Here is a 26,685-nt window from a genome sequence, read left to right on the forward strand (position 1 = left end):
TTCAAAGCCTTTATTATTTCTGTGTATTGTAATTAAGAGAGTAGAATATCAAGACTAGATATTGCCAGTTACTCTTTGACGAGCAACTTCTAACTTACTTGTAAGCATAAGCTGTTTCTAAACAATGAATTGAATATTTTAGGCTAACTTGCATCTCAGATTCTGGAAATTCATGGAATTGAAAGTACATACTCTTTATATAAAATAGAGATGATTTACTGCTTCCTAGTACAGAAAAACGGTTCAGAGAACTTATCCAACAGTGCTGTTAGTCCGTGCAGCAATACATAAATCAAAGGTATGAGTATATCTGGATTTCTGCAGGGTAGAAAGATACACAAGGACCAACATGTTTTCTGGAAAATCAAAAGTGCAGAAATGGGGGATATCTGATAGGAACATAGCTCCACATCACAGAATGACAGGGGAGGCAGAACAGTACAATAAAAATGCATGAATACTCCAATTTTATCTAAAGTGACCCATCTTCCTACAGTGGAGAAGTGGACTAAAGATTAATAGAGGAAAGAATTGGAAGCAACACTCAGCTGAGCAAAGATAAGCAAACATTAAATCACCAAAATAATGAGGAAAGTATTTGCAACATTTATGTCAAGAAAAGGACCTATTCCCTTAATATAAAAAAAGCTCTGATAAACAAACAAATAACCCCAGTAAAGACAGCCAAAGTTACATGAATGAAAAGTTCATAGCAAAGAAATACAACTGGTTACAAACAGAGAAAAAGTTGTTACAAGTCATTCATAATTAAATAAATGGAAATGAAAACAACATACTTTCACCTATCAGATTGGCAACATGTTCAGTTCAGTTCAGTTCAGTTGCTCAGTAGTGTCTGACTCCCTGCAACCCCATGAATCGCAGCACACCAGGCCTCCCTGTCCATCACCAACTCCCGGAGTTCACTCAGACTCACGTCCATCGAGTCAGTGATGCTATCCAGCCATCTCTTCCTCTGTCGTCCCCTTCTCCTCCTGCCCCCAATCCCTCCCAGCATCAGAGTCTTTTCCAACGAGTCAACTTTTCGCATGAGGTGGCCAAAGTATTGGAGTTTCAGGTTTAGCATCAGTCCTTCCAATGAACACCCAGGACTGATCTCCTTTAGAAGTTTGTTAAAAGGCAGTATTATGGACTGAATGGACTGAGAGTATTATGGACTGAATGCTGTAACTCTCAAAATTCATCTATTGAAGTCTCAACCCCCAGAGTGACTGTGTTTGGCGACAGAGCCTTTATGGAAGTATGCTCGGACACAGTAGTGTCCAACTCTTTGTGACCCCATGAACTGTAGCCTGCCAGGCTCCTCTGTCCATAAGATTCTCCAGGCAAAAATACTGAAGTGAGTTTTCATGCCCTCCTCCAGGGGATCTTCCTGACTCGGGGACTGAACCCACATCTCCTGTGTCTCTTGCACTGCAAGCAGATTCTTTACCCACTGAGCCACCTGGGAAGCCCAACTTCTACATAGTGCATAGTATATACAACCATTCATCAAATGTTAGTTCTCACATTTCTGATTCATGATCTACCTATAATACTTCCTTGACTATTACATATATATTGCATTTATACTATACTATTATACTTAAATATATTATATGCAGTCCTCCAAAATCTTTGAAAGTGTTTATTTCCCTAATCTTGAATTAGGGGAACATAGTTTTTTTCTTCTCACGAATTTTTAATTCAAAATTAGTTAGAGTAATAACTGATCAAGATGAAGCAACATACTGTTCCTCTGCAAACCCAATATAGCCTCCTAATTTTTAGGTCCTTAGAATGAAAGAGTTTTCTCCCCAAGCCTGCTGTCAAGACTTTGCAGCCCACTGGCAGATGTCACGGAGCTGGTTTCACCTCTGAACAGACACAGCTCCTTCTGGGAGAGTCTCAGCAAAGACACCCAGACCTTCCCTTGGTTCTGCACCAAACATTTTCTGTCTCCCTGGATTGTTTCTGCTTTCTGATCTCCTTTGAAGTTACAGTAGATAGTCTGCTTCTTGTTGTTGTTATTGCTGTTATGTGTATATGTGTGTTTGTTTTTTTATAGTTTAAAGGCCTAATAATTCCATTCATGAAAGAACAACTCAATGACTAACAGATGATCTTCACGATAAAATGCCATAGCCCTAAATTAAGGGGAAAAAAAGTTTAGTTTTTCACTTAGCTCAATACAACTTACATGTAAATATAACTGATTTAATTATGCATATTTTAATATTAACTAGGGTTTCCCTGAATATTCGTTGGAAGGACTGATACTGACGCTGAAGCTCCAATACTTTGGCCACCTGATGCGAAGAACTGACTCATTGAAAAAGACCCTGATGCTAGGGAAGATTGAAGGAAGGAGGAGAAGGGGACGACAGAGGATGAGATGATTGGATGGCATCACCAACTCCACGGACATGAGTTTGAGCAAGCTCCAGGACTTGACGATGGACAAGGAAGCCTGGCGTGCTGCCGTCCATGGGGTCACAAATAGTCAGACGTGACAGTTACTGAACTGAACTGAACTGCTGGCTTCCCTGGTGGCTCAGATGGTAAGGAATCCACCTACAACGCTGGAAACCTGGGTTTGATCGCTGTGTTGGGAAGATTCCCTGGAGAAGGGAATGGCTACCCACTCCAGTATTCTGGCCTGGAGAATTCCATGGACAGAGGAGCCTGGCAGGCTACAGTCCATGGGGTCACAAGGAGTTGGACACGACTGAGTGACTTTCACATTCACTTCAAGACTTATTTCCACATCCTGAAACTTCTAGTACGTATGTTTATATATAATTTATCATAATATTTTTGGCTTATTTAAATAAAGTATATTATTTTAGCATTGATTCATCATAATTTAAAGACTTTGTTTCCTGCAAAAATTTAATAAACGGGCCATCTTATTTTTCTTCTAGGAAGAGGAAAATAGTCATTGCATGGTATTTTTTATTCCTTCAGGCATAGTCTAAAGATTAGCTATAACTGGAAACAATACAAATGAATAACACTTGCCTGATGCAGAATTCTATGTTGGCTTTTATCCAAAGGTCTAGAATTCGTTGCTCTTTAAATTAAATTTACGTTTAAAGCATAGTCTACTTTATCTTGTAATGAAAGTAGGGGAAACTGATACTAAGTGTTTTTCTCTAAGATACAAAGTAACATCGCTTTAGAGCTGGTAATAAATGCAGGTTTCACAAAAATAATTAATTTCCTTGATTTTGGCCCTTTCTATGAAGTGTCTGCAAGTAGCACAGCAGAACAGTTCAGTTCAGTCCTTTAATTCGAAACATAATCCACAGTGCCACACATTCAAAGTTCATTTGTTTCCCAGATAAGAGAGATTTTTCTGAACATTGTTTATAACTCACCATCACTGACTTGAATTTAGATTTGAGCCATTCATCCAACAAACATTCACCAAGCACCACTGCCCAGAACTGAGGGTCTAAGGATGATAACGGCACAATGTTCCCGGGGCTTAGGTTCTAAAGTCAGTCTTGCTGGTGTATGACAGAAAACCACAAAATTCTGTAAAGCAACTATCCTTCAATTAAAAAAAAAAAAATGATGAGTCCTATAGGAAATATATAGGTACTATAGCATTCAGTAACAACCATCGTTTCTATGTTACACACACAATGATGCTTAATTTCACTTCACCTTCATACCTTCCAGAGACAGGTATCATGTCCTTATTTTACAGACAATGGAACTGAGTCAATAGAGCAAGCAATTAAATCAATGGAATGAACTCACACAGCTGCTGAGTAGCAGGCTTGAATTGGCTTAAGTCAACAGGGCTGACTGGCTTAAGTCCCATTCTGGGGGACTGTTCTTATCTCCCTTTCTTATTCACACAGGTTGCAGAGGGGGTCTGAATGGGGAAGCTATGGTTAGAAAGGAAGTTAGAATAAGGCTCAAAAATAATTTTGTACTTTAACACTACAGCACTGTTTCAAAGAGTCATTTGATTTTATTTATGAAGTTTTGCCTTCTGGCTGGAAAAGAGATCATTATAAATAATAAAAAAGATGGTGACCTCACAGAATTTGTTGCTAGCCATTTTTTGTGTTGGGGGGTGGGGGGAGGTGGGGCAGTGGTGGCTGTGCTGGGTCTTCATCCCTGCATGGGCCCTTCTCTAGTTGCAGACAGGGAGGGCTATTCTTTACTGCAGTTCATGGGCCTCTCATTGCAGTGGCTTCTCTGCTTGTGGGGCACAAGCTCTAGCACTCAGGCTGCAGTAGTTGCGATTCCTGGACTCTAGAGCTCAGCCTCAGTAGTTGTCGTGCATGGGCTTCATTGCTCCGAGTCATGTAGGATCTTCCCAAACCAGGGATCGAACCCATGTCTCCTGCACAGGCAGGCAGATTCTTTACCACTGAGCTACCTGGGAATCCCTAGCCATTATTATTGATATCAATTAAAAAATACTAATCACAGACTTGACGTACATGAGTTTGGGTGAACTCTGGGAGTTGGTGATGGACGGGGAGGCCTGGCGTGCTGCGATTCATGGGGTCACCAAAAGTTGGACACGACTGAGCCACTGAACTGAACTGAACTGAACTGACAGAGTCTTCCCTGGAGGTCCAGTGATTAGGACTCTACACTTCCACTACAGGGGATGCAGTTTCGATTCCTGGTCAGAGAACTAAGATCCCATGTGCCAACCAAACCAAAAAAATTTTTTAAATAAAAGAAATACACATGAATCATCTTTACATTTCAGGAAAATTAAATAAATGAATACCAGGAGAAGGAAATAGCAACCCACTCCAGTATTCTTGCCTGGAGAATCCCAGAGACGGGGGAGCCTGGTGGGCTGCCGTCTATGGGATCGCACGGAGTCGGACACGACTGAAGCGATTTAGCAGCAGCAGCAGCAGTGGATGGCTTTTGTAATTATGTCTCCTCTCTTTGTTTCTTTCTTATTCTCTACATATTTAAATATGAGACTTCCATAAAAAGAAGTCCTCATTTACAGAGCAATTCCAATAAAAGGGGAAACCAATAAGCTGAAGAGTGTCTCACTCAGGCTATGGCTGAGTTAACACTTATCTTTGAAGTTATTTGCTTGCTTTTGATTTTGAGTTTATATACAGAGAAAATAATATAACAATTTATATAACAACCATGCAGAATTAAATAGCATATTGTCATTGTTACATTGTTGTTCTTCTTTGACCCCACTAAACACAGCACATGGCTCTGCTCTCACTAGGTACTCAAGGATGACCTGAAGGACAAACTCAGGTATTCAGAGTCTCAAGGAAAAACTCAGGCATCATCAGTTTCAACAAGTCTGATCTTTTTTTCCTAAACATGGCTACCACCTCCTGTAAATTAAACCTCAAATAACTTTGGCAATCAATATTTTTTATCAGAATTTAAATATTCTTAGGTCTGCTGTATGGATCGACTTATAGAGCAACTTATAAAAAGCATGGGTGACTTATTTTGCTTTTATTTTTTTCAGTCATGCCATGGATCCTGTGGCTTATGGAATCTTAGTTCCCTGACCAAGGATTGAACCTGGGCCCTCTGCACTGAGAATACCAAGTCATAACCACTGGATCACCAGGGAAGTCCCAAGCATGGGTGATTATTTCACATTCTTCTCAATCAGATAAAAGACACATGCAATCTAAACTTCATAATTCACAACCTTCATAGGTATTCATATTCTAAGAGAAATGTGCAGTTTAAATAATGTGGCCAAGTCTCTTTTCTTGGCAGTTGAAAGGAGATATCTAAAAATTATTTGACAAATCAAGCTATGATAATGGTTCAGAGAGAGAACTCATTATCTTCTCTCCCCCATGAACCATCTCTTCTTTCAAATTTTTATTAAGGTCTTAACCTCTAACATCGAGTGAGCTGCCAAGCATTTCAACTTCTCCCTCGACAACAACACATGTATTCTCTCATTCCCAAGCCACTCTGCTAGTGGACGCTCTCTTTTCCTCTCACATACACTATTCTAACCTGTCGGGGCTAAACTCCTTCCTCTAATCTTTTGTATTTTAAAACCTCAACAGCAAATCACGCCATTCCTCTAGGCAGAACCCAACAGCTCCACTTTGCTTCAAGAGAAATTCACTTTTCAGCCTCCTATCCATGCTCCATATGATAGTGTCACAAGACCCTCAAGCCATACCAGGAAGATCTGTTCTGGGCACTTATGGTCACGGCATTCCAGTCTTCTCAAGCCTGAATCTGGCAAAACTGAAATGTATCCACCAGAATTCAAGTTCTGTTAGCTGTTTTAAACACCCCTCAGCTGGAAAACATCTGGATCCTCAAAACTTAAATACACCTTCAAGCATATTGATAAGCTCAGTAAGAAATAAAGGGAAATTTCTCAAAGGTAAACTTATACATATATTTGAAATCAAAGTGACAGACAAAAACCGAAGCTGAGGCTCCTATGAGAATATGTGTCTCTACTATGATCGCAGAGACTCAGGGAATATCAGTAACAGGGTAGCTAACAGAATGCTGCGAGGGGGACTGAACTTGACACACTCCTCTTCCCCAACTCCATTTAGACATAGAACCTGGACCCCTCAGTTTGATACAACTCCAGTAAAATGGTAAACTAGAAAAATCTAACTGCTGGCAAAGACGGCCAATGAACAAACTTGCTTCTGCCACAAATCTGGGTTAATAAGTCCTCCCCCTCAATTCATATCTTGAAGTCTTAAACTCCAATGTGATGATATTTGAAGATGGGGCCTTTGGGAGGTAATTAGAGTTAAATAAAGTCACAGGTGTAGGACCCTCATGTTGGAATGAAAGATTTTTAAGAAGAAAAACCAGAGAGTTTGCTTTCTCCTCTCTTTCTTCCTATAAAGAGGTCATATGGGCACCCAAAGAGAGGTGGCTATAAGCCAAAAGAAGAGGCCTCAGGATGAAACCTACATTGCTGGTGCCTTGATCTTGGATTTCCTGGCCTCTGGAACTATGAGAAATAAATTTATGTCATTTACCAGTTGTCCACCACACACCTATATGAATAGCTAAAATTAAAGGGGCTTCCCAGATGGTGCTAGTGGGAAAGAACCCGCCTTCCAATGCAGGAGATGCAAGAGCCGTGGGATCGATCCCTGGGTCTGGAAGATCCCCTGAAGTAGGAAATGGCAATCTGCCCCAGTATTCTTGCATGGGAAATTCCATGGAAAGAGGAGCCTGGCAGGCTATAGGCCATGGGGCCACAAAGAGTTGGACATGACTGAGTGACTGTGAACACACACAAAGGGATGGAAAGATATGAAGCAATTGGAATTCTAACACACTGCTGATGTAAATATAAAATGGCAACACTACTTTGAAAAACTATTTGACAGTTTCTTAAACATGCACACCATAGAGGCCAGCTATTGCTATTCTATTATTAGATATATATCCAAGAGTAATAAAAGCATCTGTCCAAAAAAAAGACCTGTAAAAGAGTGTTCAAAGCAGCTTTATATGTGATAGCTAATCCCAGTGTGACTTTAACTTGCACTTGCTTAATGGAGAAGGACATGGCAACCCACTCCAGTACTCTTGCCTGGAAAACCCCATGGATGGAGGAACCTGGTAGACTACAGTCCATGGGGTCGCAAAGAGTGGGACACGACTGAGTGACTTCACTTAATGAGTCCTGCAGGAGAAAATGGCAACCCACTCCAGTATTCTTGCCTAGAAAATCCCATGGGCAGAGGAGCCTGGTAGGCTACATACAGTCCACGGGGTCACAAAGACTCAGACATAACTAAGCATGTGTGCCCAATGAGTAGTGATGTTGAACAGTGTCTCTCCAGATATTGGACATCAGTTACACTTTAGCAAACCTGTTAAAAATCACACCATGCAATATCACCATGCTCCATCTGTGTGTGTGCTAAGTTGCAGCAGTCATGCTTTGTAATCCAATGGACTGTAGCCCACCAAGCTCCTCTGTCCATGGATTCTCCAGGCAAGAATGCTGGAGTGGGTTGCCAGGCCCTCCTCCAGGGGATCTTCCTGACCCAGGGATTCCTGACTCAAATGCGTAAGAATGGGAATCACTGGTAATATCAAGATTTACAAGGATACAGAGCAATTAGAACCATTATAAACTAGAACATTTATAAATTAGAACTATTATAAATTAGAACATTATAAACCATTGAAAACTGTCTTCTATCTAGGTTGAAACTATTTTCTAGGGGTAAGAGTAAAGATGTGTCAATCTCAAGATCAGGCATCAAATGGCCTTACAGAAACGTGTTTGTAACCTTGCCACCACCTTTGAATGAGCTCAATCTAGACTTCTGGAGAACAAGATACTATAAAGTAGAGCTCACTTTCCAGCTGAGGACTCCTAGACCAGCCTACAAAAAGCTAACTTCCAACCATATGAGAGAGCCCAGCCACCATTAAAGAACCCCCTACACAACCCAAGCTGGTTACAGAACTGAGTAAGCAAAGCAACAAACAGAACACCTGCCGGCTAATCTGTAAACTGTAATAAATGTGTATTTATTTAAAGCCTTTGAATTTTGGGATGATTTGGGACACAGAAATAGCTAACTGAAACAAGTAAAAAATCTGGTATATACAGACTACTAAACACTGTATCACGCAAAGATGAAAATGAACACATGATTTTATACATGCAAAAGCATGGCTGACTCACAATATGTCAAGGTAAAGAAGACAAACACAAAAGAGTACCACTGTCTGATTCTCTCTGCACAATGTTCAAAACAAGCTAAGTTAGTAAAGCGACTGGATAGAGGTTATGTCCGGAGAGAAACGGTACCTGGAGGGGGCCTCAAGTGCCACATCTGGAGGAGTGGCCGTGTTCTAATTTCTTGAGCTTGACTCTGATTCCATGAGCCAGTTCATCTTGTGAAAATCCATGGGTCATATATTAGTGTTTGTATACTTTTATATAATTCAATAAAAGGATTTCTTAAAAGGAATTGATAAGGAATTGAACAGCAAATTCACCAAAGAGGTGACATAAATAAAAAGAACATCAGTCTCCCACTGGTAGTCTGAGCAAAGCATGTCAAAGCACTCATAAGTACTAGTTTTCACCCACCAGTAGGCAGTATATTTAAAAGACTGAAATATTCAGTACTCGAGAGGGAACAAGTAAATATTGCACACTGCTAGTATGTGAAATTTAGAAAGTAATCTAATGACTATACTAAAATTTGGAATGCAGATAATCTTTACCCAATGCATTTATGAATCTATCCTACAGAAATGAAATCATTAATATGTAAGGATATAATTACTAGAATATTTATTGAAGCACTGTTCATAGCAGCAAAAGAATTAAATCACCTTGAATATACATCAAATGTGGATTGTTACAAAAGCTGCAGTTTATATGTAACAGGGGACTTAATTATTTAAATATTAAAAATGCATGTGTTATTACATTTTGACCTGCAATGATAAGGGTGGTAATTTGAAAAAGCAAATTTCAAAGTAATATATATAGTGATCCTACTTCTGTTTCAAAAAAGAAAGGATATTAACCCAATAAAACCCCATCTAATTCTGTATTTTTTTTCCTGAATATAAAGTTATAGAAATTAACAAATAAGTCTATTAACATTGGTTATCTCAGGGAAGTGGAATTTGGAAGAAGGGGAACCCCACTGTTTCTTTTATACAGTTCACTCTTTTTTCTTGTTGTAACAAGTTTTTATTACATTGAAAAAGAAACTTGTACACAAATTAGAAAACACTTTAAAAAAACTCTAGGGCTTCCCTAGTGGTCCAGGGGTTAAGAATCCACCTTGCAATGCAACAGACAATGGTTCAATCCCTGATCCAGGAAGATCCCACATGCCACAGAGCAACTAAGCTAGTGAGCCACAACTACTGAGCCAGCACCCTAGAGCCTGCAAGCCACAGCTGCTGAAGCCCAAGTGCCTGGAGCCTGTGTTCCACGAGAGAAGCCACCACAGTGAGAAGCCCCTGCATCACAACTATAGAATGCCTGTGCAGAAAGGAAGACTCAGCACTGCCAAAAAATAATAAATAAATCTTTTTTAAAAGACCTATAAAATTTTTTCTTAAACTCTCAGCATTTAAATTAAAAATAAGGACATCTCATCACCTCATAAATGCCATTTTCAAATTTTATATTCAATCAGCACAGGTAAATGTGAACATTACTCAAAATAGACCCCAAGAAAGGAGAAAAAACTAAAGCATTCTCTTGAGAAACAGTGCACAGAACAAACTCCTTAATCTTTCAAATAATGAGGGACAAAATTTTAATAGTTGTGATCTCTTTTCAAGATTATTAAAGGCTAGTCCAGGAGGACATCTTATCACATAAATATCATATGCTATTAATTCAAGCAGAAGAATAAAGTTTTCTATAAAATATCTTTTAGCACTTGGAACAAATATCCTTTGACATAAAGTGACCAATCCAAAAATCCATTGGAAAATTTATTTGCTATATGAGTGGAAAATATTACTCAGAGTACTGACATTTCCTTTTATCATTAAAAAAAAAAAAACTTACTAACCTTGTAAATTTGATTCATTTGTGAATCTTACAACTTCTAGAAATGGGAGTTTACCTTAAGGAACAAATAAGATATATTTGGCAGCCTAGTTCTTGTTAAGAACCAAGCTTTATCTTAAAAATGAATACAGAAATAAAAGTGAAGATAGCAGAAATAGTGAATAGCAAATTATAAAGGACCAATATATAATATGAAATCCACTTGGCTATAAACAAATATATTTCAATGTTCTCTTCTTTTTAATGTCTCAAAAAAGTCAATGAAATCAAAGTGAGTTTCACAACTGCTCTAAATTACTTGGATGTAATTATTCATTAATTTAGAACTTTTTCAAAAGCTCTATAAATTATTTCATTAGAGATTATTGAAAGATGACAGGTTAGAAATGGTTACAAACCGTGGGTGTATTCTGGGTGTATTTTTTTTTACTGTAAAATTGTTTTTTATTTCATATGTTGAAAAAGAGATAAGTAACAGCAATTTGGAATTTATGACCTAAGTTTGAACCCCAGTTTCAATTAATTAACTAGATGATAAAGGTAGTTTTTTTTCTATGAGACTTCATTTTCTGCAACCATGAAAATAAATGTTGATGAAAGCAAACAAAAGTTTTAGAGTGTCAGAGTAAAAAATAACCATACCATGCACTTATATCAGGTGCTTTATACACATTTTCAGGAAATTAATTTATGAGTATGTAGTATCTCCATTTTGCCAATGAAGAAGGTGACATTCAGAATTCTGTTTAACTCACCCAAGGTCACACTGTGGAAAATTCTTAAAGAGATGGGAATACCAGATCACCTTACCTGTCTCCTGAGAAACCTGTATGCAGGACAAGAGCAACAGTTTGAACCGGACATGGAACAATGGACTGGCTCAAAATTGGGCAAGGAGTACATCAAGGCTGTATATTATCACCTTGCTTATTTAACTTCTATGCAGAGTACATCATGTGAAATGTCGGGCTGGATGAATCACAAGCTGGAATCAAGAGTACTGGGAGAAAAGACAACAATTTCAGATATGCAGATGATACCATCCTAATGACAGAAAGTGAAGAGGAGCTAAAGAGCTGGATGAGAGTGAAAGAGGAGAGTTTAAAACTAGCATAAAACTCAACATTCAAAAACTAAGATCATGGTATCTGGTCCTATCACTTCATGGCAAATAGATGGGGAAAAAGTGGAAAGAGTGAGAGACTATTTTCTTGAACTCCAAAATCACTGCAGACGGTGACGGCAGCCGTGAAATAAAGACACTTGCTCCTTGGAAGGAAAGCTATAACAAACCTAGACAGAGTATTAAAAAGGAGAGATATCACTTTTCCAAGAAAGGTTCATATAGTCGAAACTATGGTTTTTCCAGTAGTCATGTATGAATGTGAGAGTTAGATCATAAAGAAAGCCGAGCACTGAAGAATTGATGCTTTTAAATTGTGCTGCTGGGGAAGACTCTTGACAGGCTCTTGGACAGCAAGAAGACCTAACCAGTCAATCCTAAAGGAGATCAATCCTGACTATTCACTGGAAGGGCTGATGCTGAAGCTGAAGCTCCAATACTTTGGCCACCTGATACAAAGAGCCAACTCACTGGAAAAGGCCCTGATGCTGGGAAAGACTGAAAGGAGCAGAAGGGGATGACAGAGGACATGATGGTTGGAGGGCATCACCAATTCAATGGATATGAGTCTGAGCAAACTCCAGGAGACAGTGAAGGACAGGGGAAGTCCGGCATACTACAGCCCATGGAATCACAGAAGGTCAGATGTGACTTAGGGACTGAACAACAATAACAACGACAAAGGTCACACAAATGGTCAATGGGAGAGCCAGGATTTGAAACCAGCTCTAAGTGACTGCAAAGACAGGGTCCTTGAAACTTTGGTATGTATAATATATTGTGTAAGCTCCCACTGCTAAGTGAATATGTTTTATAATACTAAATCCTCTGTAACATTAGGAAAGACAACTAAATTTTCTGAACCTTAGCTTCCTTCTCTGCAAAACAGTATAAGTATTAACAGTACTTAGCACAGTGGCTGGAACATTAGGACCAATCAACGCATATTTGTTTTCTAAAATCAGTATTTTTAAAGCACTTTCAGAATAACATTGAAAAGACAAGAATCATTATCTACATTTTGCAGGTGCATATAGTCAAAGCTGTGGTTTTTCCAGTAGTCATGTATGGATGTCAGAGCTGGATCATAAAGAAAGCTGAGTGCCGAAGAACTGATGCTTTTGAACTGTGTTGCTGGAGAAGACTCTCGAGAGTCCCTTGGACAGCAAGGAGATCAAACCATTCAATCCTAAAGGAAATGAACCCTGAATATTCATTGGAAGGACTGGTGCTGAAGCTGAAGCTCTAATATTTTGGCTACTTGATGAGAAGAGCAGACTCATTGGAAAAGAACCTGATGCTGGGAAAGACTGAAGGCAGGTGGAGAAGGGGACAACAGAGGATGAGATGGTTGGATGACATCATGGACTCAGTGGGATGAGTTTGAGCAAAATCAGGGAAATAGTGAAGGACAGGGAAGCCTGGCATGTTGCAGTTTATGGGGTCACAAAGAATCGGATACAGCTTAGTAACTGAACAATAACAACATACACTGATACCAATATCATAAAACAGAAGAGAAGCATATTCAATAACAGCATAATAAATAACACTGTATTTATTGATGTGATGAAAAACTGTGTTGTTTCCATTCAAAAGAACTAATTTTGCCTTGAAGTTATGATGTTAAGATCAGCTATCATGGAGAAAATATCCAAGTTCATGAATAAAGATAGATTTGGAAATTTTTAATAACTATGAGAAATATTCTTCTTTGGAGGGTGGTTTCAAAGCAGTATTTTTTCAAATCTCAGGCAATAAATGAATAAACTCTCTCTTGAGATCCTTACCAGGTCCATGATTCTATAAAATAAGGAACTAAGTGATACAAACCTCTTGTATAAAGAAGCCCACACATATTACATACTTGTAAACTACTGAGGAAACATGGCTGACGTTGACAATGGGAATGGACATCCAGCAACCTCAGCAGTCAAGCCACCCTACAGTGACTAGAGCTCTTGGGGTCTCATTTCCACAAGAACTGAAAGGCCATCACTCTCCTCTGAGGAACTGTCTGCAGCTTTTCGTTAAAGAACTAAATGCTTATATGCATGTGTGTGCAATTAAGAGGTAGCCTTGGTTTCTATTTTGGAGGGCATGACGCAACTACCCAGAGTTTTAACATAAGTAAAACTGTAAGTTCATGACTGGGGACAAAGCTACACAATGGTATCATTCAAGATTAAATCAGTGACCCCATTTAGGTAGCGAAAGCCATAGTCTACAGTCCCTTTCAATATTTCACATGAGGGGCTTTGGTGTGGTATGGTGAAGGCATTCTCTGATCAAAAAATGCAGTTACCCTGACAACAAGTAACTGCTGGGATTCTGCATTCTAATCTAACATAACCAGACTATGGATTTAAAGTTCAGCCGGCAGCTGCTGGCAGGCTGGAGCCCAGACAGATGTTGGCTGGAGCATCGAGGATTATTTGCCACATGTGGGACCAGATGGAAACTTCTGCACAGACCAACTTCAAAACTTTACTGCTGAAGCAAGAATCTTAGTTTTCAGCTAATGATTGTTTTTTGCCACGGGCCTAAATAGTCATATTTTGAGATTAAGTCAGCAAAAGTGCTCGTCCATGTATATTTTTAAAATACACTTTCTTCCTGGGGGAAAAGTATACAAACAGGAAAAGTACCAGCAATGAGCAACTTACTTCTCTGGGCTTCAGTTTCCTCATCTGTAAAATGAGGATAATAATACTACTTATTTCCTAGGCTGTTTTATGAGGATTGGTGACTCACAGAATGTATGATGTTTTCAGTAAGTGTCTTTCGTCTAGTTTTATATTGGCGCTTAAGCACATAAACAAGGGGTTGTCTCCTGGTCATCCTCACCACACCTGGATTCTTACCTAAGATCCATCTGGTTGTACTCTCCCAAGATGATCCTTTCCATATGGCGTGGGACTGTGCCCAGACCTTCACTCCTTTCTTTTCACCTTCACTGCCTGTACTATGTCGTTTGACAGCAATGTTCGCTTGCCAGCTTTAGGGTTTCTCTCTCATTCATGTGTGTGTCTCTTCTCCCCATCTAGACTAGGAGATCACTGGGGTGAAAGGCCATGTCTTATATCACCTTGTGTTTGACAAAAGACATAGCATTGTCTGAAGCGGGTACTCACTAAACACTCACTGATAATTGTTTGCGATTTACAGGATAGTTTGAGGGACTACTTCCCACTGATTAAGCATATAGTATATTAAGTACACACCTGATTTCTGAAATATGTCATGAGCAAAGTACCTCTTCTATATTCGTAAGACTTCTTCACATTAAGTGAAAGGCTGAGAGGCTTTTGGTAGCATTTATGTACTTATTATTTACATGGTCTGGACTTTAGTTAATATTTATGATTCCACACAGAGCAATTCAGTGAGATTACACTGATGAAAAGATATCTCTTTGTTGGTAATGGAATGCATTTAAAAGTCAGCAAGGTGGCCTTCCGTATACAGTTTCTAAAATGGATCCATTACATTATAAACGTTAATGTATAGAGTTAACTTGATGTATCAGTTTCACTAGAACATAAACCTTTTCCCTTCATAGAAGAAAGTATCCCTTATATCTGAATTAGTTCATTGAAATTTTATAATGAAAGTCAGCTGTGGTTCCAGGAAACAGCTGGTGTTTTCGCCTCTCCACTTCCACAAAGAAATATGCAATGCATCAGGAACAAACTATCTCAAAACCATAAATTGCTTAAATCTTCTTCATGTGCAGACAACAGTGCATTTCAACAGGAGACATTTGATGTGTGTTCAATTTTTACAATAGTTGTTAATTAAAACTGTATAACTATAAAAATATGCATGGATGCTATGTAATATGAAGAGCACTTTACTAGGTGCTATAAAATATAATTTAAATATGGTCTCCTGGGAAATTTTAAATAAATATAAAACACTGGTTCTCAACCATGGGGTTTGTTTCAAGATCATCTGGGGAACTTGTGCAAATGACAGCAACATAAAAGTCTGGATTCTATCCCTGAAGATTCCATCCAGATGGTTCTAATGTGTACCCCAGGTTATGAATCTAGAAAAACAGAATTCTTCAATGAAGCAAGACTCAACCATAACTTCTTTTGATATATGAGCATAATATTCTTCTTCATAAAATATATATACATTATTAAAATCAGGTATATTCTGAATTTTTGACATAAAAATACATTCATTTCAAATGTAGTGAAAGGTCTGATAAAGATCCACAACAGTGCAATCTTTTATAACTTGATCAGGATTGTATAAAACTATTCTTTAATTTGAGTTTATAAACTTGAATAGTAAATAACTCTGATTTAAACTGAATTTCTAGCACATACATAATTTTTTCTGTTGTAATGTGTTCAGTCACTCAGTCATGTCTGACTCTTTGCAATCCCATGGACTATAGCCCGCCAAGCTCCTCTGTCCGTGGGAGTGGGTTGCCATTTCCTTCTCCAGAGGATCTTCCTGACCCAGGGACCGAACCTGTGTCTCCTTCATCTCCTGCATTGGCAGGCAGATTCTTTACGACTAGTGCCGTTTTACTAAAAGCTCCATTCATAAAAATTATAAAAAATTTCAATGTTGCATTAAAAAGGATGTCATTAATGGATAACATCCTGTTTTGATAAGTATACAATTTCCTTACATTGAAAATAGACATCAAAGCAAAGTTGGTGTGTTATATCCCATGGAAATATACACAAATCATCTTCACGCTCTTTCTAATTTTTAGTGTAACTTTTTATTACAGTTTATCTTATAAACTTTATGAATGTATCCATTTATTTGATACATTTCCAGTTTTTTCAATTTCAATATTTAACTAGCCATAGAATTTTAAGGGTTCAAGATCACTTAGGACAACCTCTCAGTTATATGGATTTATAGCCTTTGAGTTGTGTTGTTTACGTGAACTCTATCTTATGAGAAGCACTGTGATGCAGACACATGACTGATCTGCTGACCAATGTTTACTGCAGGATTAGAACCCACACTCAGACTGATTCTTAGGTCATTCAGAGAGACCAACATTTCTAGACCTCTCTCCAACAACATGGCTCTTCTTGCTTTTAGGGTCCTTGCTCTCTAGGCATTTTGCCATACATTTAACTTCCAGATGAAAATGTTGGTATTTTTTCCTCACAAGTCTCTTTTTATACAGTGAAAGAGAATAAAATAAGTCATTACCATTTTTTCACTTAATTCCAAAGATGACTGTAACTCAGCTTATACAGAAGGCTATGGGCTTGTTTCCAATTATCCTTATGCTGCAAGACAGGTAGCATTTCTTCCCACTGAAATTATTTCCAGTTCCTTTCTCCCTAACATTATCTCAGAGATCTAACATTCTGTGCCTTATTGTACCCATGTGCATAATCCTTCACCTAGTCAACCTAATGCAAATCTTTTCTAACTCAGTTCCCAGGACTTTTATACTGATATTTATGGAAGGTTCTGTCTAGGAACAGATCTTATAGGATACAAAAGTATCCACAGCCTGGATACTGAGGAGCTTATTCAAATTAAGTTCCATTGGCATATACCACCTAGAAAGGCCTGGGCTAGTAGTATTTATGTTTCCTTGGCATATGCGTGCATGTGTGCTTAGTCATTCAATCATGCCCAACTCCTTGAGATGCCACGGTCTGTAGTCCATCAGCTTCCTCTGCCCATGGGAATTCTCCAGGCAAGAATACTGGAGTGGGTTGCCATGACCTCCTCCAGGGAAATCTTCCTGACCCAGGGTTTGAACCTGGGTCTCCTGCATTGCAGGGGGATTCTTTACTGCTGAGCACTGGGGAGGCTCCCATTGCACAGATCACCCAGAAAAATCAAGAGGCCTGGGCTAGTAGTATTGTAGAGAAAAAGATCTACTAGCTTTGCTATGAAGACCTGTGTTCAATCTTGCCTCTGTTTCATAGACCTGGTGTAAAGTTAAGCAAGTTCTTTATGCATGCCATGACTCACTGTGTTCATCTGGAAAGTTGTGTTAGAGGGAGGCTGTGAAAATCCAACAAGATAGATAATATGTCTCAAGTAGCAAAAAAATATTTTACTTACATACTTCTTTGTATATAAGTAAAGTCATTCATATATTAATATTTCCACATTTCTTAATCTTATTGTGCCATCAACATCTAGAATCCAACCTAAATATTTTAGTACTCCATTTTTTAAAAATTTCTATTTATTTATTGCTAAGGTTGCATGGATCTTAGTTCCCCTGACCAGGGATGGAACCTGTGCCCCTGCAGTGAAAGCCCAGAGTCCTAATGACTGACCCACCAGGGAATTCCTTCTTAATACTATTTCAAAAGAAGTGCTGTTAATCAAAATATTTACCGACTTTTATAGCCAATAATTATCAATAAATGAGCTAATGCTTTTCAATTCTGCAGTCCAACCTTTTGGACTATTAAAAAAAGAGATAGAGTAGATTGGGTGTAGAGTTGGGTGGTAGAAGAGCAACAAAGAAGAATAACTATCTTTTTATGTCTGTGGAAAATTTTTTAAGGCCATAGAGTGGAAAGTTAATGGGCGATCTAAGAATGTAAAAGAATATTTCCCAGAGGTTAGTCACCAGCTGGTTCTTATCCTTAGTAAGACAAGAACAGGAGGAAATTAGCTTAGATTTCATTTGGTTTAGAATAATGGAAGCAAGCTATGAAATCTAATTCCCAAGGAATCTTTTTGTCAAAATAAAATAGAGACTGACTGCCTACCATGATTTCAGGGCAATCCTGACTTTAAGTATGAGAAAATACTAGATGAATTTATAATCATCCATCTCTATAATCCCCATCAAGAGAAGAAAACAAGCAATTATGAGTCAATTATGGAACAGGTGTTTTCACTTGTAATCATTTCATCTTTACTGGAAATTATTTTTCCTACCTCACAACTGAAGATGCACAGAGTTTAGTTTGCCCAGGATCATTCAGTTAATGAAAAGCTGAATTAGAACACAACCCTTACCTATCTCCAGAGTGCATCCGGGGTGCTGTGCCAACCTATGAGCCTTCCTCACCCTGCCATTCTTAATTTCAATCCTTATTATTTTTAAAAGGACATTATTCCCAATATTTAGATTTATTTCATTGTTTATTTATTTAGATTATTTTATTTGGATTATTTTCAAGATTTAGAGGTATCTGAAAACCAAAGTAAACTGGGAATATAGCTAGTATTTACTGAGCTACTTAATATATGCCAAACACGTAAGAACTCTACACATAATGTCTCATTTTATAATGACAGCTACCATTTGAGACAAGTACTATTGTTATCCTCTTTATAGATGGAAACCTAAGCCTCAGAATATATGCTAAGAGTTAGAGATGTGGACGGACTTTGAGACTGTTATACAGAGGAGAAGTAAGTCAGAAAGAGAAAAACAAATATCGTATATTACTGTATATATGTAGAATCTAGAAAAATGATATAGATGATCTCATTTGCAAAGCAGAAATAGAGACACAGATGAACAGAACAAACGTATGAACACTAAGGGGTGGGAGGGAAAGGGGTGGGATGAACTGGGAGGTTGGGATTGACATACACACACTACTGATATTATGTAGAAAATAGACAACCAATGAGAACCTACTGTATCGCTCAGGGAACTCAATGCTCTATGCTGATTTAAATAGGAAGGAAATCCTAAATAGAGGGAGTATATGTATATATATATATATATATATATATAAAGCTGATTAACTTTGCTATACAGTAGAAACTAACACAACATAGTAAAGCAACTGTGAGGTGAGGTGAGGTGAGGTGAAGTCGCTCAGTCGTGTTCGACTCTCTGCGACCCTGTGGACTGTAGCCTACCAGACTCCTCCGTCCATGGGATTCTCCAGGCAAGAGTACTGGAGTGGGTTGCCATTAAAGCAACTGTACTCCAACAAAAATTAATTTTAAAAAAAGAATATATACTAAGCCCATGACCAAGGGACTAAAGAAGGAGACTTTTAACTTTAAGAAGGAGGACTTTTAACGTCAAAGGAAGCAGTGGGGTCCTAAGCATTTTCACCCTGGAGCACCTGCCCAGGGATGGTGAGAATCAGGCATATCAGGAAGTCACACCACAGGGCATCCAAACCCCCACACAGATTTCAGTTTTAGTTTTCAGCAAGCCATAGATACTTAGAAGTAAAAAAGAGCCAATTGAAATCATCTGGTCCAATCCCTTTATCTTATAGACAAGGAATTTGAGGATCAGGGCGAGGTTAAGCACTTTCTCTAAGGTCAGAAAGCTAATTAGTGACAGAGTTAGCAATAAATCACTTCCATGAAAAGACATGCTTTCAAAGTGAATTCAATTACCTCCACTCTCAAGTGGCTATTAAGAACACCCATGTAGCTAGACAATCCCCAATGTTTTTGTAAAGTCTATGTAACCCAAGAGGATCTAGAAAGAACTTGGCAACACTGAGAAGCTAAGTCAACAATCCTTAAAATGTGCTAATTTGAGTCAATTCATTGTTGTTAGGGGCGGTGCTCCTACCAACTTCTGTTCCAAGCCACAGTTTCAGACAGTTACAGTAAACACCCAAGTGTTTTCAACTCTTCTCTGGTAGATAAAAGATATATAACATTTCAGATATATTTGGATATAAAGGTAAAATTATTTTGGTATTTGTAAATTTTGGATGACAAAATCCCAAAGAAGAGGATTCTTATGATTTTATCACATGATCTTTTTTTCCCCCATAAGGTCAACAATCATCTGTCTTGTCAATCGTGATAAAATTCACAGATGTCAATGGTAATACACTGACGTTAAGAAAAGGGAAAGGAAAGTGAAAGTGAAGTCGCTCAGTCATGTTCGACTCTTTGCGACCCCATGGAGTGTAACCCACCAGACTCCTCCGTCCATGGATTTTCCAGGCAAGATACTGGAGTGGGGTGCCATTTCTTTCTCCAGGAGATCTTCCTGACCCAGGGATTGAACCCAGGTCTCCTGCATTGTAGGCAGACGCTTTACCGTCTGAGCCAAATAACCAAATACAGTGTTGCAAACTATTTAAGAGGAATGCAAAGTATTTTTACACAAAGCATACTTTTAAAATTAATTTTTTTCAACATACTAAATACATCTACCTGGAGAGCCAAAGCTTGCCTTTAGGAAATATGGTTGAATTAATAAAAGATAAAAGGGAAACACCAGGAAACCTGAACAAGTACTATGGAGTTGGAATGAAAATGGATGAAAATACAAACAATTGTCCAGTCAATGGTCAATAATAAATACCTACTAGTCTGCCACAGAATAAAGTGAAACAGAAGGTAAACACACAGTGAAAGAATGAGAACTAAAGCATGGAGTCCATATAAAAGCATCCTGATGAGAAACCAACATGCTATTTCCATCAGGGGGAAAAAAAATCACACCAGTTAAGATCTATTTTGAAATATCATTTCAGGGGGAAAAAGGAAGTAGACTGAGAAGAAATCACTCTAATAGTTGTCAATATATGTATTTTGACACCGAGAATTCCCACATTTTACTAAATTTAGCTATGAAGTCTTACACATTTTCAGAAATAGAGACCTGCTATCACACTTGATGTTTCAGAACGTGTTAATGCTAAATTTTTCCATTTGATGGTGTCCTTTCATTTAAGAAAGAAGGAATGAATGTGACAGGGAAAATGGGCAGCAGTGTTCATTTAATATCGTGTATAAAGTCACAGTTTCACGCTGTGCGTCTAGCACAGGAAAATTGATTTTTGAGTGACATTTCATGGGTATACAGTACTCTGGCTTCAAGGACATTTCATGGGTATTCAATGTCAATTGTGCTTAGATTTCCTTATCCCGGGAAACATTCCCCCAAATTAAACCACACAGATTTATGAATGCCACCAACAGAAAAGGGCAGCAGCTTCCAATTTAATGGCAAGAAAGATATGCTGTCCAGCAGCAAGTAGAAAGCATAGGATTTCCCTCCTTGTATCTACTGCTGAAGAAGAGAGAGATGAGTGTTTTTTTCACTCAATTTCAATTTTTCCAGAGCAGAAAGTTCTCAGAGTGGCCTGCCTAAATGAAACAAGTGACAATCCAGGTTTTATTTAGAATTCTGTCTAGAAAAGGTTAGCTGGTTTGGAATCCCACAGGAACCCAAAAACCCAACAAGATATTCAACAGATTAGCAACTGTGTATCACTAGTTATCAACATAATTTTATTTAGCTACTTTATTTAACAAATGCTATGTGCCAGGCACTGTTTTAAATTACAAATATTAAACTCCTTTGATTAATGGTCATAACAGCTCTCTTAGAGGAGAACTAGTATGTCCATTTCTCCAGATGAGAAAACTGAGGTACAGGACAGTAAATAATTTTCCCATGATCACACAACTAGTAAAAGAAATCCTCTCTTAAAACTCAGCAATAGTCAACCTTCTAGCAAGATGCTCTTCCTTTTCTGGGCCGTCAGACAAAAATAGTAGTTTTCAATGAAAAGTTGTTTGGAGAGCAAAACTGAAAATATATAGGCTGATAATAGAAATTGAATTTATTAAGAATCCTCTGTATTGGATACTGTCACAACTGCTAATAAAATTTTTTAAGCCTGTTATTTAATTTAATCTTTATTCTAAACAATACCATTAGGAAAGCATTGTTCCTATTTAAATCGTGAAACTGAGTTTTACATACATGATGAATAACTTTCCTGCTGTTCAATGGCTAATGGAAAGAAGGATTCAAACCAGGCCCATTCAAATGCAGAACCTACCTACTGCCTTCCTACTAGGGAGACATCTCCTTTAAGGGGAGATGACTAAGGATGATGATTCAACCTGGATGTTTTTCTTTTTCCTCCTCTTTAACATAATAAGCCATCAACAACTATTTATTAAATTGATTAAGACATCAGATTTAAACAGATGAATGAGGAGTTTAGTTTATGGGGAGAATTTGCAGACACGAAAAGCTCCTCAAAAAAATTGATAGCCCCGGCATCTAGCAGAGTATATTCAATTATTAATTGTGATAATGATATTATACCGACTAAAGAGAGTGGAGGCAGGATGAGGAGGGAATAACAAGAGGATGAGATTGTTGGATGGCATCACTGACTCAATGGACATGTTTGAGCAAGCTCTGGGAGCGGGAGATGGTGAAGGGCAGGGAAGCCTGGCATGATGCATCCATGGGGTCGCAGAGTTGAACATGACTGACCAACTGAACAACATCAAAAGAGAGTGGAAAGAATCACTTCCTCTAAAAATTTTTAAATTGGGGGTAATGTCACCTATTTGGCAAAGCTCAAATAGGATCATGCTTAAATATGAAGAGATGGGCTGGAGGGTGAATCTCAAGAAGGAATCACAGAGATGATCTCCTATGGAAAGTGTGGTTTTAATATAATTTACCAAGAATTTTTTTTTCACAATCTCTGTATATGACATCAGACAATAGCAACATTTTCAAGTCATAATTTTCAACTTTGTTTGATATCATCAAAATATAAGTCAGTAAAATGGAATCACAAGTGAACTGGAACCATCAATAATTTATATCATAACCCAATCTTTCCTGCAAATTAAGTTATTTACCTTTCTTATTTTATAATTTTACAAATAACTTACCTTATTATTTCATACTTTTAGTAGCAAATAATTTTTTTGTTGTGTTGTTCAGTTGCTAAGTCATGTCCGACTCTTTGTGACCCTATGGACTATAGCCCACCAGGCTCCTCTGTCCATGAGATTTTCCTCTGTCCATGAGATTTTCTGGCAAGAATACTGGAATGAGTTGCTATTTCCTCCTGCGGGGGATCTTCCCAACCCAGGGATCAAACTTGCATCTGCTGCATTGGCAGGCGGACTCTTTACCACTAAGGCAACAAGGGGGCCCCATTCATGAGAAGTAATTGAGTTTAAATTTTAGTCACCAACCTTCTGCCCTGCAACCACAAAAGTTTGTATAAGCTCTGCTCGCCAATCTGCTACCCTCCCTCACTCAAAACCCCTCTTGTTCAGGGTAAAGAATTTTTGTCCTCTTACAGATCTTCAAACATGAAAAAAAAAAAAAAAAAGACTTCCAAAGTCTTTCAAGTCACTGAGATTCCTTTTTATACCTTTGAAACAGCAATGTGAACCCCAAAGTACTTAATTCTAAGCATATCCTTAGATAATAGATGCACACATATCTGAGCATTACTATAATATGCTTGTAATGGGAAAACTAAGAATTCTTAGATGAGGTACCAAGCAAATACCCTACACAGAGGGTCAGAACATATACTGCCATTCCTTAAGTGTAGACAGTTGTTTTTATTTCATTCAACTTAATTATTAGCGTTAATAAAAACAAGAAAAAAATGCATTTATGTAAGTGGTTAAGAACTTCACATCTTATCAATTAACATTTGCTGAAAAATGCATCAAGGACCTGTTTTGTGAAACATGTGCTTAACCAATAATTTTATACTTGACCTTTAAGCCAGGTTCCAGTTTAACTTTCTAGAGTGACACACAGCAGGCATAACATTCTCTTTTCTGAGAAAGGCTTCTCATTGGTTTAAGGGAAGGTCTCAGGCACTATTAAGCATAGAAGACTAGAATTTGCATTCTCCTTTGACACACAAAAAACAGAAACTAACACTGCATGGAGGTGGATGACTCATCCAGTCACACTGTTGGTAAATTTGATTGTAAAAATATCCTACAAATATTTAGGACTACTTATTTAATTCAATAATCATTCTCCAACCTACCCCTTTTGCCTCTCTAAGTAGTTATGAGTCATTCTATAAACAAAAGGCAGATTTGTGCCACTGGAGAAATATATTAGAAATTAACAAATTTAAATCACTTTATCGAATGTGCTCAATGTTTCCATCTCTTGCCAGAATGCTTTGAGGTTGGCAGGAAAAATGGAATTGACTGACTGCCTTTTCACAGATGAGGAAACCAGGGCAGGCAGCATTACCCCAGAGTGACTTACTTGAGACTACGTAAAGAGACCATATAAAGAGCTCTTTAAACTTGCATGTTTCCTTCTAGAATCTAGAAGCTTCTCCCTTTCTCATATGTACACTGCTTTATCACACAGTCTGCTAAGTCGCTTCAGTTGTGTCCGACTCTGTGTGACCCCGTAGACGGCAGCCCACCAGGCTCCCCCGTCCCTGAGATTCTCCAGGCAAGAACACTGGAGTGGGTTGCCATTTCCTTCTCCAATGCATGAAAGTGAAAAGCGAAAGTGAAGTTGCTCAGTCGTATCTGACTCTCAGCGACCACATGGACTGCAGCCCACCAGGCTCCTCTGTCCATAGGATTTTCCAGGTGAGAGTACTGGAGTGGGGTGCCATTACCTTCTCTGTCTAGGGGATGACAAAAAGTCAGCAGTATCTGGCCCTCTGATTGTCTGCAGTAGTTTGTGTACACTATGTAATTCTATGTTATTCCTTCTTGTGTCTTGTTCACATCTCCCACAATCTCACTGTAGGTTCTTTGAGAGCATGAATCATATATTCAACCTCTATGGAATTTTCCAACAATTCCTAGCACAGAGGCAAGGACCTCTAAGTTTTTAAAAAAATACCTGTTCATTCACTAACTAGACACAAAAGTTTTGGGAGACCTATCCCTGGAGGAAGTGAGAATTAGAGAAAAATTATATGTCACAGGCAAATCAGGCATTATTTATTACTCAATTCTGTGTTTTTCAATACTGTAGAAATTCACTACAATTTTCTCATTTTCCTATTTTCAAAAAAAAATACTGTAACAATTACTTTTATGAAAATATGCAGTATTTTCAATGAAGCAGATATTATCAAACAATATTTGTAGGAAATGTAAACTTCCTGGATAGAATTTATTGATATACAAATACATTATCTTAAATTGCGATTTTAAGAATTCTAATTGTTGAACTGTTACCTACGAAATAACCAGAGGTGTACAAATGCATCCCAAAACTTTAACCTTTAAGCATATAAAATTAGGAGACAAAACATAAAACACTAGCTACAACTCAAGTTTCTTGTTAAATTCAGTAACTTTTAGGACAGTGGGTGATTCAGATAAGCCGATTCCTTGCTCTCTAGGTGACTTTTGAATAACTGAAAATCATTTCTATAAATTTATTATTTTCATTTTAAGAACAACAATTTCTCCTCCATTCATACAAATTAAGTTTAGCTTGTGAGTGAATCACATACCTTTATGACATGATGCTTTTCCTGGAGCATAGGAATCTTAAACATTTGGCACCAGTATGTCGTACCTTTGTTTGGGATGGGAACCTGTCTTAAAAATAAACAAATAAACAGGAGAAGGGGACAAAAGTCATATTGTCTTGATATTCTATTAAAAACAATAATTTAAGTAAAAAAAAAAAAACAAAACTATTATACGGTTTCAATAAATCCATCCCTAGAATCATAAAAACCTGAAAACAAAACAAAAAAACTTACGTCTTGATTGACCAGGTCAAAGTATGGTACATCTGTAGACAACATATTGGTTTTCTCAGGATTCAATAACCGTAGACTCTTGGTACCACGATTGGATTCATGGTACTTGGGACCTGCTTCTCCCACATCTTCATGGTGGTAGGCCCAGATCACCCTTACCGTGCTCTCCTGGTGAACAGAAATGGGTAGGGTGATGTCTCATGACAGCACTTTCCTTACCACTGAATTGAGTTTAATGAATGCTACTTAAAGCAGGATACAGAAGCAAAGAAAAGAGAATGACATTCAGAGTCTCAATATGGTCTCTCACATAATTGTGTAAATTTGATTAAGTCTTAAAAATCCAAGTAGATGAGTTCCTTTTTGAAAGAAATCATCTCTCCCATGCAAGATACCCATGCAAGATAATATGTTCCAAAACATTGGGTTGGTCAAAAAATTTGTTTGGGTTTATAGTAAGATGTTCGGAGAAGGCAATGGCACCCCACTCCAATACTCTTGCCTGGAAAATCCTGTGGACTGAGGAGCCGGGTAGGCTGCAGTCCATGGGGTCGCTAAAAGTCAGACATAACTGAGCGACTTCA

General features: G+C 38.1%; 1 protein-coding gene across 1 annotated transcript in view; it reads right to left on the reverse strand.

Moving 5' to 3' along the window:
• Window positions 1-26,685, reverse strand: part of MOXD1 (monooxygenase DBH like 1) — a 97,536-nt gene that overhangs the window by 39,334 nt on the left and 31,517 nt on the right. Inside the window, exons 3-4 of the mRNA XM_018053226.1 lie at window positions 26,102-26,269; window positions 25,847-25,930 (exon numbers count right to left, since the gene is read on the reverse strand). Coding sequence (XP_017908715.1) covers window positions 25,847-25,930; window positions 26,102-26,269 — 252 coding nt within the window. The remainder of the gene's footprint in view (window positions 1-25,846; window positions 25,931-26,101; window positions 26,270-26,685) is intronic.

This window comes from Capra hircus, chromosome 9 (genome assembly GCF_001704415.2).
Source record: "Capra hircus breed San Clemente chromosome 9, ASM170441v1, whole genome shotgun sequence".
Classification (NCBI taxonomy): domain Eukaryota; kingdom Metazoa; phylum Chordata; class Mammalia; order Artiodactyla; family Bovidae; genus Capra; species Capra hircus.